General features: G+C 35.2%; 1 protein-coding gene across 1 annotated transcript in view; it reads left to right on the top strand.

Annotated features, from left to right (window-relative positions):
• The first annotated feature begins 132 nt into the window (after positions 1-132).
• The window catches only part of LOC116090414 (fibronectin type III domain containing protein 3C1-like), a 68045-nt gene continuing 48129 nt past the window's right edge, over positions 133-20048 (top strand). The window contains exons 1-4 of the mRNA XM_031370910.1: positions 133-418; positions 11867-11983; positions 12684-12797; positions 13148-13223. Coding sequence (XP_031226770.1) covers positions 11906-11983; positions 12684-12797; positions 13148-13223 — 268 coding nt within the window. The 5' untranslated portion in view covers positions 133-418; positions 11867-11905. The remainder of the gene's footprint in view (positions 419-11866; positions 11984-12683; positions 12798-13147; positions 13224-20048) is intronic.

Below are 20048 nucleotides of genomic sequence, written 5' to 3'. Positions count from 1 at the left end.
TGGGGCCGACTCGAGGAGGTGAGGGGATATTTTTGGAGGGAAGAGTTTCTGAGTTTGGGATCGGGGAGTGGGGGAGGGCGAGAGGACACCAAAAGTTCCTCCTACATCTGGGCTTTCGTCTCCATTCAGACCACGTAAAAGGCGCGGTCCCCTCCAGCCGTTGGGTGCCGCATGGACCTTCCACTGCTCTCCTGTGCCTCGCGTCCGGTGGCCGGCCCCATAGGTCCCGCCAGCTCCCTTTCTTCGCTTAGCTTCACTTGCTTGTCTTTGTATTTGTGACTGTTTTCCAGCCTGGTCTTTCATTTTTCTTAATCTCGAGTTGGTCACTGTCGCCGGATCTCTTGCTATCTGGAGTCATATCGAGAAGTACCTGAATGAAGAGTGAGGCTTTTGGAGAAGCATTTTTGTATCTGCTTAGGTATGCTCCTTGACTTTGTAGCAACTATCTATACTTTTCTATGTGCAATTAGTCACAGAATTCGGAGCTCTTACTCTGAAGGCTTTGCAGAAAATCTTTTCTAATTCCGTCCTGTGCTCTTTTTTTCTTTGCTTTTTCATTTGTACATTGACTGGTAAGTGAACTAGGTGCTCACTTTATTGTGGGGAGAAATTTAGATTCCTTGAGGAATGAACACTAGAGGATTGCCCTGCGCTGGGCATCATTTATTTAGCCACCTATGGGATAAGTATTTATGGCTTAGGGTGGAAAGATTGTTGGGAAATCGTTCGTGTTTTGTTTTGGTTTATATGTGTACTTTTGTATCGCGCCTTTGAGGGTATCGTTATTTTCGTGGATGTAAACTTTTCCGAAACTTAAAAGAAAATGTAATGTTCTTGAACTTTCTATTTATTTTCTTCTTACTGTCATTGTTGCTTGCTTGCTTGAATGAGTTGCCTTGTGAAATACTTGGAATCACGTTGTCTGGTTCCTTCCCGGTCAAACAGTTGGAAAATTTTCATCCCGAATTTTGTCTATTTAACAAACAAATTAATTGTTTTGGAATTATTTTGATGCAGAAATTCATTTAAGAAATTAGTGGTTATTTTCTCATTATTCTGACAGATTAAAGGGGATTAAGGAATTTAAACATTTATTCAAAACTTAAACACCTGAAAAAGGAGAAATCAACCTTTTTGCTACCATAGGGCTGGGCTCTGCGCACCAAAATTCCCTGTGCCTTGCCCGGCTCTGTCGCACTCTGCCCCCTCCTTTGACATTCCACATAATGAATATACTTGAAATATGATTCTTAAAGTAATATCTGTGTCGTATAGAGTGCGTAACAGGAATACCAGGGAGCTTTCATGGTTTATTTTTGTAAATGACCACCACAGTTAGCTTTAAATATTTTATTACCTTACTTTTTGTTTTGTGAAGAACGGAAAATTAATTCTCAGAAACTTGTGCTCATGTTTTTCTCCACAAGTGAGATGTATGTTAATTTTAATTTAGGTAGTCTCCTGAGAATATTCTTTTCTGAAAAAAAAAATGCCTAATAACTTTTTCCTTCAACAGTAAATAGAAACCCGAATGGTAGGATTGTAAAGCATAGCTTTAGGTGAAATTTTTTCCACCTGTTTTTGTGTCCACCTCAAAGCAAGCCTGCATTGAAATCTTTCCAGACCAATGTGGCCCCGTGCAGCTCATCACTGCTGAGTGCCAGATTTTAGCAGAAGAGTAAGTAACCTTTCTCTGCACTGACTTAGTAAGCCCTTGAAGTCCTGATTATAAAGGCAGTATCACCCCTTATTTTAAATTGCTCTGTGCCCACTAATACAATCCTGACATCCTAGAGACCCCAAGTCCAGTTTTAAGCTCTAGGCAAAACTCCTTGTGCTCTATTCCAGTAAAATTAGATTGACCAAGAAAACGAAGTCTCAACTTCCTTTCTATTATAATGGAACTTTGCTGTAGATTGCAAATGCAGTTCATAATGAAATTGATTCTAGAAATATTTGAGGAAAAGTAAATTTATACTGGTGTGCTGCTTCGACTACCAGCTCTCATGATCTCCCAGAGCTTCTTCACACAATAGAAGGTTTGCATTGGTGTGTTCACTCCTTTTCCTTTGCTTCACTGTGACTTAGGATCCCAGGTTGACACTATCACCAAAACTTTCACTCAAAATGAAAACAGATTTTTCACAAAATCTCACCCTGTTGTAATGACACTAGAGAATTAAATAAGCTAAAGGACATACTTAAACTTATTAAACATACATTCCTTGTGACTTGGTTAAAAGCGAGCCATTTTCTGATTAAAATATTGAAGAATTAAAAGTAATTCACCTATGAAAAAGTTCAAATTTTTGAAATGTACAATTTAAGATATTGCATTTGGTCATACTTTTTGATGTTCAGCATAATTTGATGTTTAATGATCATTCAAGACCATAAATTCAGTAGATTCTCTAAAATTAAAAAATAAATGACATTTTAAAATCAACCATTTTAATGATAACATCTTGTTCTTCTATGATAAGAAGGGTTGACTCTTCAATAAAAGAAATTTTAGTAGTTTTAAACAGGAATATCTAACAAAATAAAATATATTCTTAAGGATCTTGCTCTAATAATTTATAACATCTTAATTCTTTAAAAATATCCTTTTACTAGAAAGAATCATGTCTTTTGTCAAAGGGAGACAACATTCAAATGCAGGAAAGACACACATAACCTATGACCCCACTGACCATTGCCAAAGCTAAACATAATTTCTCAGTTATTACTGGCATTTGTAGTTTGAACTTTTCTTGGGGTCATTACCTTTAAGATGTAACATAGGCAAGATGTAAAGGAATAAATAAGTAGATGAAATTAAAAAAAGAATTACAAGAAGAAAAAATATAAGTGTTTCTTAATGGAGAAACGTTTAACTTTGAGGTAAGTCAACCCCAAACTGTTCCAGAGCCCAAATATGGTAGTGACCACCAAAAGATGTTTTGTGAAGAATTTAACTGCTTTTTATCATAGGCCTCAGGACACTAGAACCAGCATTTCATAATCCTTGGTTTCTGTTAAGAACCCACAATTGATTAATATTCTAAAATGTTCTCTAACTTCTCAAGCTTATTTAAATGTCATATTCCCATAGGCATTTATATTTTAAAGATCTTTATGTATTCTCATCTAGTTGAGTGATGTATCAGTTCTCCTGATGAGTTTCCTTCCTCCAGCACATAAAAACATGAATGGGGGATGGAAAGGTACTAAGAAGAATCTTTATTTTGGTATTTCAATGCATGTTGTAGAAATGTACATTTATTCTAGGTTTTCTCTCTCCTTTTTCTCTGTCTATACTTGTGTTTAAATTTTAAAGGTGAGATAGGAAAAATATTTTTTAAAAATATAAGTCATTTGTCACACCAGCCAACTGAAGTCAGCCACTGGTAAAGTCCAATTATATTTGTGTCCAATCTATTTTCTGCACATACGTATGTGCACAGATAAGGGCTAGCCACTGTTGGAAGCATGCTACACATAGGTCTGCTTGGGCTTTTGTTTGTTTGGAAGTTCTTTTGTTTATTTTTGTTTTTATTTGTTTTGGATTTTGGAGTTATTTGCTGTTTTGAGGGAGTTGTTTGTGGGGTTTTTTGTTTGTTTGTTTGTTTGTTTTGTTTTGTTTTGTTTTTGCCTTGATGAAACCTGTGACCATTCTTCCTCAACCTATCATGTAGTTGGGATTATGGACATACACCACCATCATTCTATATCTTTCTATCCTAAAGTTCTAACTTTTAGAGTGAGTCTTTATATATGCCAAAAGTACTTAATCACTGAGACTTAAAATCATTTTTCTATTCCATCTGGAGTATTATTTCTCTGCTTATTTTACTGAAAAGCAATATAGTCTGCTCAACTGCTGTGTCTTTTGGTTAACAACCCCTTACTGGCAAGTTCTCCAGCAATATTTAAATTTGTAATCAACATCTTTTGCAAATATATTCTCTACAGAAATTGATAAACAGGACATTGAGTGTTACCTTTAATTTTTTTTATTTTCATCCACATAAACTACTACTGTAGTTTAAGTCCCTGATTTCCCTTGAGATAAAGTCTTCCTTTGTGGTTTAGGCTGGCTTCAGACATGCTTCTCTTGTCTCAGCATCCTGAGTGCCAGGATTACAGGAGTGCACTATCAGGCCCAAAGTCTATATTTCCAACTTTAAAAGTTTTCATTCCCTACAATGTTGCAATGTCAAATTTTTTAATTACATGAACATTTTGTATTCATTCTTGAAGAGTACCTCTTGTGCCCATCTTTTAGGAAAAATCTCATTGATATTATTTATAATGTTCAACTTAATTTTGTGCTTTTTCACAGACTATATTTTTTTATCAAGCTTACTGGCTAACCCATAATTATTCACATATTATATATATATGTATATATATATATATATATGTAATTTTGGAAAACTTGGAAATAATGGTGGTGGTAGTGTGGTGCATATGAGTGTGTGAACGTGCATGTATGTGTATGTGATGGAGTGTGTGTGTGTGTGTGTGCATGAGTGTGGTATCTGGTCTGTGTCTGGCTTGATCCTGTGCCACTGATCTTCTACATTCTCTAAGAACTACTAAAGACTCCACTGGAGGCTGTGTTGAACATTTATGTACTTAATGTTAGAGAAGCAAATAAATAGTTAAATAATAGTCCTCTAATTTTATGAGAGAAAAGAATTTAAGATGAGAGTTTTAATTATTAACTATAACTAATATTCTATAAAACATCATGGGGTTGAAATAGCTCTTCTCTGTCTTCAGTATAGAAAAGATTAGGCCATTTAATATTTCTATGTTTTATCATTTCTTCTATAGTATATCATATATATATTCAATCATAAATTATGTTTTTCTAGAAATATTGTTCATAAGTATATGTATATTGGCCTAATTAAATATTTGAAAGATAATAAGTCTTTGACATTTGCTAATATTAATACATAGTTCATAGTTCAAGAGACATCTATGGGGACTGGAGAAGTGGTTCAAAGGTTGAGAGCACTGTCTGCTCTTCCCGAGGTCCTGAGTTCAATTCTGAGCAACCACGTGGTGGCTCTTAACCATCTATAGTGAGATCTGGTGCCCTCTTCTGGGCTGCAGGTATGCATGCAGGCAGAATACATAATAAATAAAGCTTAAAAAAAAAAGAAAGAAGCATTTATCGATCATTTCAAGCATCATTGATCTCTCCATTTCCTAATTGTTTCTGGAATTATTGTCATTATTACATATTTTAATGTTTTACTGTACTCAGGTTAGAACTTTGTTTTATATAGATGGCCCCATTCAACAGTAGGTCTATGCAGTAGGTCTATACAAATATGTGTAGACTCATTAACCTGGAAACTGTGGTGTATTTTCACAAATAAATATTACCACAAAATAGTAATTAGTATCCCTAGAAAGTTAAAATCCTTCTTGAATGCTTCTTGAATTTTAAATGCTGGTATTTAAGGGGGAAAAATTGTTAGAGTATACTAAAGTTAGAGTATTCTAAGCAAGCAGGTAGATAGCATGTATTTGCCACATGTACTTTCATTTGTATATTTAATACCTTGATTTAGATGTATTACCAGCATTACTCTTTATTAATGATGTATTATACTTTCTGAGACATGAAAATTGGAAAGCATTTTTTAAAGGGACTTATACAAGAGTGAAAAGCCAAAATTAAGACTGCACAGTCCACCAAGTGGTGGTGGCACATGCTTTTAATCCCAGCAGTCTGGAGGCAGAAGCAGGTGGACCTCTGGTTTTGAGGTCTATAGAGTGAGTTCCAGGACATCCAGGGCTGCACAGAGAAACCTTATGCCAGGAAAAAAAAAAAAAGAGACCACACAGTCTTATGTGGATGAATTAAGTAGTAAATATTGAGATTACAGATTACAAGGTAAATTGGATTAGAAAATGAACCGGAAAGAAATTGATTTTAAAGTAGTTCTCTGTTTTTGCCTCCAGATTATGTGGACAGAGCAAAATTGATAGTCACGAAATTCTTACACAGTGTTATCTTAGTTCTAAATGTACTTTGTCTGAGTTGGGACTGTAGCTTAATGGTAGACCACCTCCATAAAATATGTGCAAGGCCTGGCTTGGACTCTTAGCACTGCAAAAGAGAAAGAGCAAAACCAAACAAAGTGGGAGGCAGCCAGCGAAGGAAACAACTGAAGGCCCTTCCTCACATTATCAGATATATGCCAATCACAAGTTAGTACATAATAACAATATAATAAAAGGTCTACTTCATATGCTATTGTAAGTATTAGATGGCTTTATGGATGAATAATGCTTAGACTGGTGCGTAGCATATACTGAAGAACCAATATTCATTTTCTGTTATTGCTGTTTCAACTATTTTTTTTCTTTTTTCAAAAGATTTATTTACTATGTATACAAGCATTCTTCCTGCATGCGTGCCTGCAGACCAGAAGAGGGAACCAGATCTCATTATAGATGGGTATTAGTCACCATATCATTGCTGGGAATTGAACTCAGGACCTCTGGAAGTACAGACACTGCTCTTAATCTCTGAGCCATCTCTCCAGCCCACTGTTTCAACTATTTTTAATGGTAGTTTTTCCTGTATGTGTGAATGTATGAGTATGTATGTGTGTGCATATGCATACATGTGTGATGTATAGGTTTGTGTGTATAAATATATGTAGGTGCACTCTCACACAATAAAGTAAATGTGGAGACCAGAGGTCAATCTCTCTCCACCTTAATTTTTTTGAGATGGGTTCTATGATTGAACCTGCAGCTTCCTAATTGATATACTGGCTATCCAGCAAGCCCCAGGGTTCCACCTATCCATCCTCAAAGTGCTAGGATCCTGGACATGCACTACTGCACCCAGCTTTTCCATGGGTGCTGGAGCTCTGACCTCAGGTCTTCATGCTTGTGCCTCAGGCCCAACCCTTTAGTGTTTGTTTTCTTTAATTAAACTTCTTGAAATACTCTGAGAAGTAATTTGTGGCAAAAATAAGCATGTCTTTATGAGTTAATAATATAGTGTACAGCACGATGAATACAATTAATAATATTATACTATGTATCTAAAAATAGAAGGAATGTGAATATACTCATGATGAAATGATAAAAGCTCCTATGAGTTGATTTACTACATGAATCAAAACATCCTATTGTATCTCATAAGTATGTATAAATATGAGTCAATCAAAATGCAATGTATGTTTTAATGGGGACATTTAATGGATGCTATCTGGTAAACATTGCCTTACAGTGGGTGTGGACTTTAACTTCAGCTTCAGAACTAAGCTGGTCTTTTGAAACAGGGAGTAGGGTTATCCTGAAAGGAGCCTGGACGTAAGCTCTGACTATGTCATCTGATGTTGACTGACCTCTTTGAAGCCCCCTTATTTGGTGAAGAGCCAGAAATATTGACAGTTGCATCATTCCTGAGGTTGCCACCTTCAGAGTCCATCTCCTGGTCCAACTGTTGTATTCATGAGAAAGTGCTCTCAATAGATGATCTTAGAGACATTCACACTTTTTTATTTAAATAAAATAGATTCCTCTGATAAATAAATAAATATTAAAAACATCAAAAATAGCAAATACCTTGAATGATTTTTTTTTTACAGAAATGGTTTTATCTCTAAATGAGGAAACCTTCATTTTTAATTTGAAGCTTGCATGCACAGGGAAATCCAGTGGTCCTCAAAATAATAATTCATTTATATAGTAAACTCCATTGTTTAGCAAGTGCTCTTTTCTTTGGAAATACAGCATCTAATTTTGAACACTGTGTAATTGGGACTATTTTCTGGTGATTGCCTACCAGAGTAGGTCATTTGCAGGTAACGTGTCCAGCCTTCATTCAGCATTTCTGAAGCGCCTATTAAGTACTCAGCAGTGAAGAATGCAAACAAAGCAGAACTTGCCTAATAAGGGGCAAAGCAAGAATTTGACCCCAGGTCTTTTGACCATCAGACTTCACTATAAAACAATTCACTCTACCTTCTCTGACATAAACAAAAAATACAGAAATAGTAACAGCACCTGTTCTCTTTCACCAACAAGCCCTGTTAATTCCGTACATAATCAATACAGATATCAAAGAGACATAAACTGTGGTTTGTATAAAGTTAAAAGTTAAATTCACATGGAGGGGTCTGATTGTTCAGGCAGCATGTGTATAGTAGAGGATTGTAAATTCAATCATCAATAGGAGGAGAGGACCTCGGCCCTGTGAAGGTTCTATGCCCCAGTGTAGGGGAATGCCAGGGCCAGAAAGTGGGAGAGGGCAGGGTGGCAGGCATGGGGAAGTGGGCAACAGGGGTTTGTTTTTGTTGTTTTTGTTTGTTTCTTTGTTTTTTGGAGGGGAAACTGGGAATGGAGAAAATTACATGTAAATAAAGAAAATATCTAAAAGAAAAAAAAAGTTAAATTCAAACTGAAAACCTGGAGCAAGAAAAAAAATATAAGAATATATTTATAAATAATTTTCTTCCAATCACATCAACCAGTATTTACAAGAATCTGTTCCTAATCAGGTTACATATATGATATATTTGTTTTTGCTTTCAACAAAAGTTGAAAATAATGTCTGAGGTTCATCTGTTCCTTTAGAAATGACTTATACATTTGAGCATGTATGTAGGTAGCTTCTGAATCATTCTCATTGTTGGAGCAGACACAGAGTCAGGTATCAAAGCTGCCTGGTTTAAATATCCTTGTTTTCTTACAGCAGAATAACAGTGAATGTTTATATATCATCCATCTCATTGAGCTATAGCAGTTCCCCCAAAAGAATATTGCCTTACGTTCCTTTTGTTTGTTACATTGGGTGTTTATGGTAAATGTGTCCAGACACATAGCTCAGCTTCAACATTTATGCAGTGAGAATTTTTTTTAAAAAAAAAAAATCTTGATTGCAACATGCAATCAGCACTTTCTAAATGTAACAGTTTCTTAAATTCCAAGATTTAAAAGGCATGAATCTAGGACCACCTTGAAATTAAAAGTGAAAAAGAGCTAGGAAGCCTGAATGTCTGTTTTAACATTTTCTGAACAATTTCTAAAGCTTTTATGCTTCTAAAAAGCATACTGTTTATTTGTATTTTGTAAGTCCTTATTTTGGCCACAGTCAATAAATTTTATTCATACGCAGTAAATTTATCGAAATGAATCAGGAGATTTGTAGTTGAACAAACGCCACTCACAGTTTTGTGCTTTTCTCTGACAAAGCATTTTTTTTGTCTTCTTTCAAGTTCTTTTACATTAACTCATTACAGTCATAGGCCAATTACAGTACAAAGTAGTAGGAGAATAATAGTGAATTTGTAAAAAAAAAAAAAAAATGCAATAGCAGAATGGAAGCATCTACAGGAATTTTTTTTTTTCAGGAGACTTCAAGAGCCTGAAAAGCAAAACTACTAAAGCTTCATTGAAAAAGGTACTTCACCTTATAGAGTAGTTAATTGACTACTTAATGAGGTGGAAAATAGATTATGTTGGAAAAGAGGTATTTAATGAAGTAACCCTAGAAATTCTCTACACTAGAAAAAAAAGTCCTTGGCAACCAAGCCATTGTCAAATTGTCCTTAATTGTATACTTATCTATCTTACTTGTGCCTAATGGACGAAAGCTGTATTTAAAGCAGGTTGTTAAACTACATTGTAGATAGAAAAGGTGTATGGCTTTGTTCTTTTAGTCCACTTTTGCCTGTAATAATACTGATATAACTATGAAAGTTCAGTTCTCGAGCTTGTATGCTTTGCTGATATTTTGTTATATATGCTTTATATGCTTAAAAGGATAGGTTTGTCTTCTTTGAAATAATTGTAATATTATTATTATGCTTAAGTTTTGGTGGTGGTTATATAAAGCCATAGTTCCTTAAATTTTTATTGAAGTTTTATTTTGTGTGTGTGTGAATACATTGTCTACACACATTTGTACACTATGTACAGGCCTGGTCCCTCTAGAGGACAGAAAAGAGCATTGGATCACTTGGAATTTGAGTTACAGGAAGTTGTAACTTCTGTAAGCCACCATGTGGGTGTTAGGGATCGAACTGAGGTCCTCTAAAAGAACAGTGTTCTTTACCTCTGAGTTACCTCTCAAGCCCCCAAATAGTCATACTATCTTTAAGAAATTGAAGATCTAAATATTAATTTAAAAGTTATTTTTTAATCATGAAATTAATGACCAAGTTATAAGGAGAAAACAGAAGTTGTTACTCATACTATGAAAGGGTAACAACATCCATCAGAGTAGACCACAAAGCAATGACTTTTGGATAATTTAACTATCCATACTGTAAAATATAATAGAGATAACTTAACCTGTAAGACTTAAAGATTTAAAAGTCCAAAAAGGAAACTAAATCCCATATAATGTTTGGTTGTAGGAAAAGATTTTCAGATGTTTCGATTTTAGAAAATCTGATACCAATAATAATTTCAGAACAAGTAAAACTTCTTTCTCAATTTGTACTAAACAGCCTGTCCACTGTGAATCTGTTGGCATATGCATGTCATCCACAACCAACAAAGTCTAGCAGAGACATAGTAAATTATATCAACTTAAGATAACTTATGGACACATGATTGTAAATTTAGCACACAGGAGTGCGAAAGAAGAGAAGGAAAGAAATACAGGAAGAGGAGAGTGGACAGGGGAGAAAGGAGATTAAGGAGAGAGAGGAGATGGAGAGAGAGGAAGGAGGGGAAGAAAAGAAAGAAGGAGAGGAAGAAGAGGGAAGGGAGAAAAAGAAAAGAAGGGGAAAGAGGAGAGGAAGACAGGAAATGGAGGTAGATAGGGAGGAGTGGGGGAGAGAGGTGGACAAAGAGAGAGATTCTGCTTTAAAATAATATTTTAAGTTGGTCAATCCATCCATCAGAGACCACAAAGCAATGACTTTTGCCTTATATTAAACCAATACCTTGATTACAAAAGATATATCTAGAAAAATATAAGTTGCTTGTCACTCCTGAGGAGGCATTTTAAAGCTCTGAAAGGGGTAACTAGTCACTATCCTTTAAACCTAAAAATATGTGTGTGTTTCCCCACTAGATACAATCCAGATTTCTTCATGACTCTAAAGTTTTCTTTTCAAAATACTTACCTTTAAACAAAATTCATAAATAAGGAGTCTCCTAAGGCTGCTTTAAAAATTTGGAAAAGAAATTATGACATATAAGTGTTCTTTTACTAAAGACTATGGAATTATCACAAGACCCCCAGTTCAAGACTTGCCTCCCTCCAAAGAGGTTCATTCTTGAGCATCTTCTTTCTCTATCTTGAAAGTAATCACATTTTCCTATCCACTTTTTGTGTTATCTATAGATAAAATATTTCAATCAAAGAAGAAATATGAGTTTAAATGTTTGGGTTTAAATTTTTATATTAAGTTTGAGCTATTTGGTTTAGTGTCTAAGACAGTTAGACTAACTTTTGTATTTATAACATAATTAATGGGAACTAGTTGATTCTTACAGTTTTCTTTAAAATATAAAACCTTATTTATAATTAATGTCATAAATTGTATCTCAGTTTATTTGAACTAGATATAAGTAGATCAAATAGCCAATGACTTGTTGAACTAAATAAACTCTTATTCGTATTGCTTAATATGCTATCTTTGTTTGTCTTCACATGAATGAAGATAAAACAATGAAGCAGAATCTGTCAACTCTATACTTGGTTCTGTCATTTATGAAGATCAATGATTACTTTAAATGATGTCTTAACATAATTCCATTCAACTCAATCATTCCTAGAAAGGAAAATTAAGATGGAATTTCTCAGATATACCTTGTCATGTTTTGTCATTTAAAAAACATAATTGTTACTACATTTAATTAATCTGTAAGTTTCTGTTGTTTATTTTAGAACTATCACTTAATGTGAAAGTCAATCCTTTTAGAGTCAATGGAACATCAACTTGCACCCATTCTTTCTGAAATACCTCCGACAGTGCCAGTTATCAATGGAGATCCCATGTGCCCTGTAAGAGAAGTTTTGGTTCTTTTTTCATTTTCTCTATAACTGGAAATGTTATGAAATCTGGCATTGGCTTTTATTGGGTTTTATGGTCTTTTACTTGGAAAGTTTTTGGTTTTGTTTTCTTTTTTCTTTCTTTTCAACATTGGTTATTTTCCTTGTAGGCCTTTTAAAAATAACTTAAGAAACTCAACATTAGCTTATGTACCTATATAACATTTCTTTTTAAATTAATTTAGCTGCTTTGCATAACTTAAAAGGTCTAGTTCTATATTGTTAAGTTTCTACTATTTACAGTTTCCTATGGTAAATCTTTTGGAATTGTGTGTTTAATGAAGACTAACGTTCCTTCATGCTCATTCAGTGATAAGTTCAATTATATAATATTTGAAAGTATTTGAATAGCAATGACTTCTATTAATTGATTTCTAGAATGAAAGGATGTAATTAAGATTTAGCATTTGCCCCTTTAACAGATTCAGGAGAAGACATAACTCAATATATAATGTAAAAAGATGGTGAACTTTTTTTCTCTTAAAAAGAAGTAAAGATGATACTTTCTCATAAGTCAGAAATTATTGAGATATATGCATGCATGAAAACATCAACATGATACTCAGTTTTATTATTAGTGTATGATGCTAAATGTGTTATTTCTAAAAGTGACAAAAGTAAAAATATTTGTAAGCAAATTTACATTTTTTAGGTGGAGAATTATCTTCTGGACCCTAATACCATGGCAGTATGCTCTAATTATTCACAAATTATGACTCAGCCCAAGATGTATAACACCTGGACTTCTCCCCAATACTGGTCTCAAGTATGTCTGAATTTTACTTTCAGATAAATTGTATTTTCTGGGGTTTCATTTATTTGTTTATAAAGATTTTGTTCTGGAGGTAGATGCAGAGGAGAATGTTGTCTTTCCACCTCAATGCACCTATTTTCTATGTAAAACTTAGTAAGTTTTACTTGGGTGGGGGAATAAGCTGTTCTCACTAAGGGGTATTAAATTTCTGTTAAGTGTCCATTGACCCAATTGTACTCTTCTCCTTGAGCATTTTGAAATCCCTATAATTTGGGAGCCTAAATGTTATTCAAAAAGGTTAATAATGACTTTTTCCATAGATTTACAAAAAAGTATGCTATTAAATAATTATGTATTTCTAGATTGTATTTGTTCAAGTTAACCCTGGAGAAATCCTTACCATAAAGGCTGATGATGGATCCATTCAGAACATTCAAGGTTTGTTAAAGTAATGCTCTTCCTGTTTGGGAAACTAAATATTCTTGAAATATTCCCCATAGGAGCTTAGCACCAACAAAAGAACAAAAGCTGATCTTGCTTATCTTTCTAGAAATCTTCAAAACTAACTTTTAAAACATGAAAGGAAGTTGATTGAAGAATTGTATTTGAAGGTCAGACATCGCAGTTATTGATTTGTACTTACAGTTTTACTTCTGACTTCAATATTTTAATCAGTTACCTTACAATATGACCTGTGCTAAAACTTTTAATTTAATCAGAAAATCTTTGAAGCAGTTAATGTACTACAGGTTAATACAGAGGACTATACTTTACGTCCAGTGAGATGTTTGTATATTTGACAGACTAGAGATTATCAAAAGGCAATAAAAATAATTGCATGTACTTTTAATGTTTGCATCAAATTATAAGGCCACAAAAAGACATCAGGATATGTAAGCCAGTTTCTATACACTTTTGCATTGACAAATATATCTATATTTTCAAAATTAAATAACATCTGAATTATAGTGGCATATCTTCTTATCAAAGTTAGATTCAGGTTTACTGAATTTATAAAGCACAGTATAACTGATGAACAGAATAAAACAAAATTATTCAAAAGCAAGTGTCATCACACATTCTCCTTTTAATAACCTTTTCTCCTCTTTTAAAATGATGCAATCATATATATTTTTACTTCATATATGTACATAATGTATTGTGATTATAGCTTCATTGCTCTCTCTTGCTGCCCTCCCTCTGATGGCACCCTTCCTTTTCTCATTTTGTCTCTCTTCTGCTTTCACGGGTGTGGTTGCTTGGTTTTGATAGCCCATTGAGTTTAATTAAGGTTACTTGCATGAGCATGGACGAAGGGTTTTGTATAGAAGTGTGTATCTTAGGAATGGCTATACTGCAGAAGAAAATGTCTACCCCTTCCAACCACTATTAACTGCCAGTAATTCTTCAGAAAGGTATGGGAACTTGTGAACCCTCTCCCCTCTAGAAAGATTTAACCTCATATAAATATTCTATTTTTTAAACATTCTGTTAAAAGGTGAATAAATCTCTTGTTAATCATCAATCTGTATAATCTAAAGCAACAAAACTAGATATACATTATATAAATATGTATCATATATATACAATGAGTGTTTAATTGATCAGTTTCAGACTGCTCTACAGATGGGGCCTTCAGGCAGCTCATTTATCCACATTTCCAACAAATATTTCTTTATCACCTAGCATGCACCATCATTGCACTGTATACCTAGTAATAATAATGTCCAAGAGAGGACATACATATAAAGTATTGTGTATAGTAATTTTACTATACTACTATAGTATTTTAACTATGCATACACATTTTATTATGTATAAAACAGAAACAATCTCAATTTTAAATAGTCAATAATAAAGTTATTGCTTTATATCCATAGACTATTAACTATTTTAAATTAAGATGATTTTTGTTTTATGCTAATTATTTTATATTCTAAGGTGATTTTGATCTACTACTGTGCTTGGAATGACAGTAATGAGCCAGAGGCTCAGTAAATGTACTTACCAGACCAGAATAGATGCAGAAAATGTTGATTAAATCTGCAGAATTAGAGACAGGGTGGGCAGCTTATGACAGAGACAATCATCCCCTGAAAGGGAATGGGGTTCTTTTATATAGTTAAGGAAAGTTACTTAGTCTCCCTTCATATGCCATTTGCATAAGTCACAAATAAGCATATTAATATTTTGTTTAGTAAATAGTATAGTATGAGTTGTTGAGGTTTTGGTCATTTGGAATAAGGTACCATGGATCCTTAAGACAGGGGGTGGGGAGGGTACAGGGGTTTGTTCTTGTTATTTTTTGGTTTGGGGGTTTTTTGGATATTTTCTTTGGAGGGGAAACTGGGAAAGGAGATATCGTATGACATGTAAATAAAGAAAATATCTAATAAAATTTAAAAAAATTATTAGTCTTTAAAACAGGACATAGTCATACATCTTTAATCCTAGCACTCAGGAGGTAGAGGTAGGAAGATCTCTGTGAGTTTGAGGCTAAACTGGTCTACTTAGTTCTAGAACAGCCAAGGCTACATAGAGAGACCCTGTCTCCAAAAAAAAGTATTACTAGGCTTTTAATATTTGTATAAAACCTCACAAGGCACTGTGGTCAGGCTGCACATAGTGAGGGGATGATGGTTAAAATGTGGGAATCTTTCTTTTATTTTTAGCCTTTTTATCTCTAAATTTGCTCCCTGACAAAACAGTAAGATCAAGTCTTTAGCAAGGGGCAAAGATCATGATCTGGCACTTCTTCAGTACTTAGAAGGATTATCAAAGGGACCTTATTGATGTTGCTAATATATCGTAGTGTTTGAAGTCCATGGGCAAAACATAGAAGGCTTAAGCATTTTGGAGAAGAATGGACAAAGGACTGTCTCAAGAGGTTGAAGGCCTAACTGGAACATCAACTTGGAGACTGTAAAGTCCTTAATGGAGGAAGACAAACACTAATGTCAATGGTAATGGCCCTGCAACAAGGCCATGGAACTTTAATATGAAACATATGAGTCATACCAAATGGTTAAGTCAAAAAGACTGACACACACACAGAGAGAGAGAGAGAGATAGAGATAGAGAGAGAGAGAGAGAGAGAGAGAGAGAGAGAGAGAGAGAGAGAGAGACAGAGACAGAGACAGAGACAGAGACAGAGACAGAGAGAGGGACTGATAGGCAGAGAGAGAGAGAGAGAAATTATATCAGTGAGTGAGCCCAGGAGATGAAAGCCAATTAGTCCCATGAGTCCTTCCATAGGAACCATCCCTCAGAGGTTCTCTCCATTTAATTAGATGCTTTCAGTCTTATAACTACACCTTGTACTATCCCTACTTAATTGGCATATATATGACATTTCTGTCCCAGGGCCAGGCAGATACTCCTTGGACTACTGTAAACAATTCTACCAGTTTAATTTTACAAATGAAGCCTTTGGAAAATTAAACTGGACCTGAAGGGATTTTGAGGGCCACCTAAATATAGTCTAGTCCCAAAGACTATTTTGGCCATAAGTATGATAATCATAAAAAGCCAACGTGAGTACTCTTATTCTGGTACCTATATCTATCATAATGGCTTATCCTACTAAGAAGGGTATCAGATGAAAAGCCCTCTGGGTCAAGAGACTACAAAAGAAGATACAGTGAGGGGTACAGGTGGAAGAAGTAAATCAAAGGAAGTGATAACTTCAGTCCAAGAATTAGTTAAGAAATTACGGAGCTAAGGACCACAAGATGGCTCTGCAGGAAAAAAGTTCTTTCCAAACAAACCTGCAAACCAGAATTTAATTCCCAGATCCCAAGAGCAAGGGGAAAACTGACTCCTGACATTGTTCTCTGGCCTCTACCCATGCATGCCTGCACTCACAAATACACACACATATAAGTCATGCATATAAAATACATACATACATACATACATCTCTCTGAAGGAAAATGTCTAGTATGAGTTCCCTAAACTGAGTTGAATGTTGCAGAAAGCATATCAAGGGAATACAAGGGAAGAGCTTGTAAAATTATATCATAATTTTAAAAAGCAAGAAAGAGAACTAGCTACTCATTGGGATCTAGGGCGCTTTAAGAGTCTGTTTCACCTTGAGTCTTACTATAAGAGGAGTCAGATCTCTAAGGGGTTCATGGAAGCAGGCCCTTTGAGCTAGGGACAAGCACAATATTCACACTGGACAGATGAAGCCATGTGAAATAGGCTTTATAGATTGGTTGTTTTGGAGACCTGAGTAACACTTGATAAAATCTGATCCAAACAGCTTCAAGAAGTCTTTTAAAATGTGAGGAGGTCTTTCAGATAAGCTCAATCTCCTGCATTTGTGAAAAATGATCATCACTTTATAAGAAGAGTACTGGAAACTCAGTGTAGTTAGTGAAAATTAGTTTATTTCATGATCTTGCAGATCTGAGCATCAGTCTAGAATGGCAGGTTTGCCAATTAAGCACAGAAAACAGTCTTTTTAAGCTTTACACAAGCCTCTTCCTCCCATTCCTCTTTGGCTGAGTAATAAGGAGGATACAGACTTACACATCATCTAAGCATTGCATTTCTCTTGGCCACTTAGCACTTGTCTTTTACTCAACAAAAATCATGTGTGGGTTCATCTCTACACTTTAATTTACATTCTTTTTATTTTAAAATGCATCAGGTACATGACCTTGTTATATTTCTAGCTTTATGGCTAATCATTTTCTATTTTAAACTTGTAGTTTGGGTGTGTGGGGCAGCTTAGCTAGTGTGGGTTAGGGGGCATGGATAGCTAGACTAACAGACTCCAGCAGGAGTCCAGTGTTCTTTGTTTATTTATATTTGAACCTATGCTTGCTCAAGGCAGTTTTAAAAATTGACTTTTTCCTTATTTCTTATAGGCTAATATGAAGAGATAATACCCTAAAAGTAAGTTCATGTTTGAGCTATACTTACCTTGGTAGTGAGGGATAGCATTGATCATCTGTCCCAGTGGTATACGGAAATAGGTAATGAGCCTCTAGACCCACCAGGGGAGCACCTGGGGTGTTGATGCCATCTAGAGGTACTTGATGGTTCTCTCTGATCCTCAGTGGAAAATCCTTGAGATTTTCAAGGATCTAGTGTGGCCTGTGAGTCACCATGCTCTGAGGCTTAACTGAGAAATCTGCCTAACCAAGAGAGCCATGGCCATGAGTGCCAATGCCCTGAGGTAAGGGCAGCAGCCCTATGCCACCCGGCTTCAAAAGATAACCATCTGAACACTGAGAATCCCAAAGCTTTCATTGAAACTTCCTCTGCTACTCCCTTTTGCTCGCATACATACAAAGAAAAAATTGTATTAAGATATTGCAGAGCTAATGCTGGGTAGGAGGTAAATCTGCTTTAGGAGATCTAGGGTTCATATCATTTCAGGGGTCCAAACTAATGGCTCTTTCTCTGTTTCCCTTAAGTCTTCATAGACAAGTTTAGCTATCAGGTCAAATTGGGAAACCCAGATCTTGTAAAATCCCACCCTTCCTAAAAAATTTCTTAGCAGGTTTTGGCTGGAGTACCATAGCTGAAACAAGATTGTTGCAGTAACTGGGAATACTGCTTGTGCTGTTAGTGTAAATCCCAATAAGTTGACCTTTTTGGGGAGATCTGGGCCTTTGAACAAAAAGTTAGAACAGTATTTGGATCTGAAATGGATTTATCTGAATTACAGATTAATATTTACATACTGAAGGAGGCTACTCCTAGGGAGAAATTTAAGAGAGGAAAAGTCTCTGTACAGATAGAGTTTAAACATCAGGAACGATAAGGCTATCCTGAAATCTCTGAGGTAAGACTGCTAAGTAACTTGGGTGAAATGAGTTCTGCCATTATGGCATAAACAGGAGCTGAGAGTTTGGGTAGACAGGAATACAAAAGAAAACATCTTTAAAGTCTAACACTGAGAATCAGAAGATATTAGAGGGTGTGTTCTATGAGGGTTAAGGATTGGAAACAATGGCATAGATCAGAACCTCATTCATAGTCCTCAAATCTTGGGCTGTTCTGTGGTACAGCCAAACAGGGATGTGGCATGGAGAGTTGCAGGGGTATAGTAGTCCAGAATTTATCAATGAAAGACTGTACATTTTCCCTACTTCAGACTTGGAAGGATTTTGGAACATTCCAGATAAGCTGTTAGGATCCTCAAGAGCAGCTGTGATAGGAGTAGCTGTTAGAGGATATCCAAAAATGGAGATATCCCATTTCAGGGGGGAAATTCTTGTATGAGTAAGCATCTACTTTGGAGACTATATGGAGGACCTTTGAGACCCCAGACAGCAACGTATCACTCCAGGACAGGAGATACAGTACTAAGAAAGCCATAGAGCCTCTGGAACCTTAAGTGGATCTGAAGTTTAAACATTGATGACCCTGCCTAGGAGGGGAACAGATCATCTAGGTTGGACCAGAAAAGAATGAGTGAAAAGCTGTTTGCCTATCATACAGGTTTAAAAGTTTATCAAAGCTATTTGACTTGTCATCATTCTCAGCCCACAGAGAACAGGTTACATGCATTTAAGAAATGCTGTGTATATTAAGATGGCCTATCCATGAAGTCATTCACCAACTGTTTCAATAAACAATGGTTCTGCTTGGAGGGTGGCACAGATGTTAGGTGAGGGTAAGAATCTGGTTCATTGGCTATGACAATTTTGAAAAGCATTCATCTCAGAAAAAGAGTAACTTATAAAGTCATCTTCAAACTTGATACAATAGTTACAAACATCAAGCAAAGCATTCAGTCTCACTCTTCGTTATTCTCTTACAAGCCACCTCCCTAGTTAATTGTCTATGGTTCTTTTGGTTGTATAAACTTTTGAAATATGTAAGCTGTTCTGAAAACTATAGTGTAGTTTAAAAACATCAAATAAACAATCCTACTAATAGAGAAGCTGAGATAGGAGAAGCCTGATTTCAAAACCATTATATAGAACCCAGCAAGACATGTACAAACAAGCAGAAAGTGTATATGGATTTTACAATAATTGGACCTATTTCTCCAGTTACCAAATTAGAGAGACTAATGGATGACAGCCAACAAATTTCTAATTCCTCATATTTTTGGATTTCAATCAATTAGGATATGTTGGCCATATTAATTTTCATATTAAGAATTAAGAAAAAGTAATTTTTACTTCCTGTTATTCAAGTCAAATATCTTTGACCATAGCAGGAAATCTATATACAAAAATCGTGCCTACAATTCATTCCTTGGCACAGCAGAACTATCAACTCTCAGCTTAGCTATGATGG

The sequence above is a fragment of the Mastomys coucha genome, chromosome X (genome assembly GCF_008632895.1).
Source record: "Mastomys coucha isolate ucsf_1 chromosome X, UCSF_Mcou_1, whole genome shotgun sequence".
NCBI lineage: Eukaryota > Metazoa > Chordata > Mammalia > Rodentia > Muridae > Mastomys > Mastomys coucha.
This window is presented reverse-complemented; position numbering and strand designations above follow the sequence as displayed.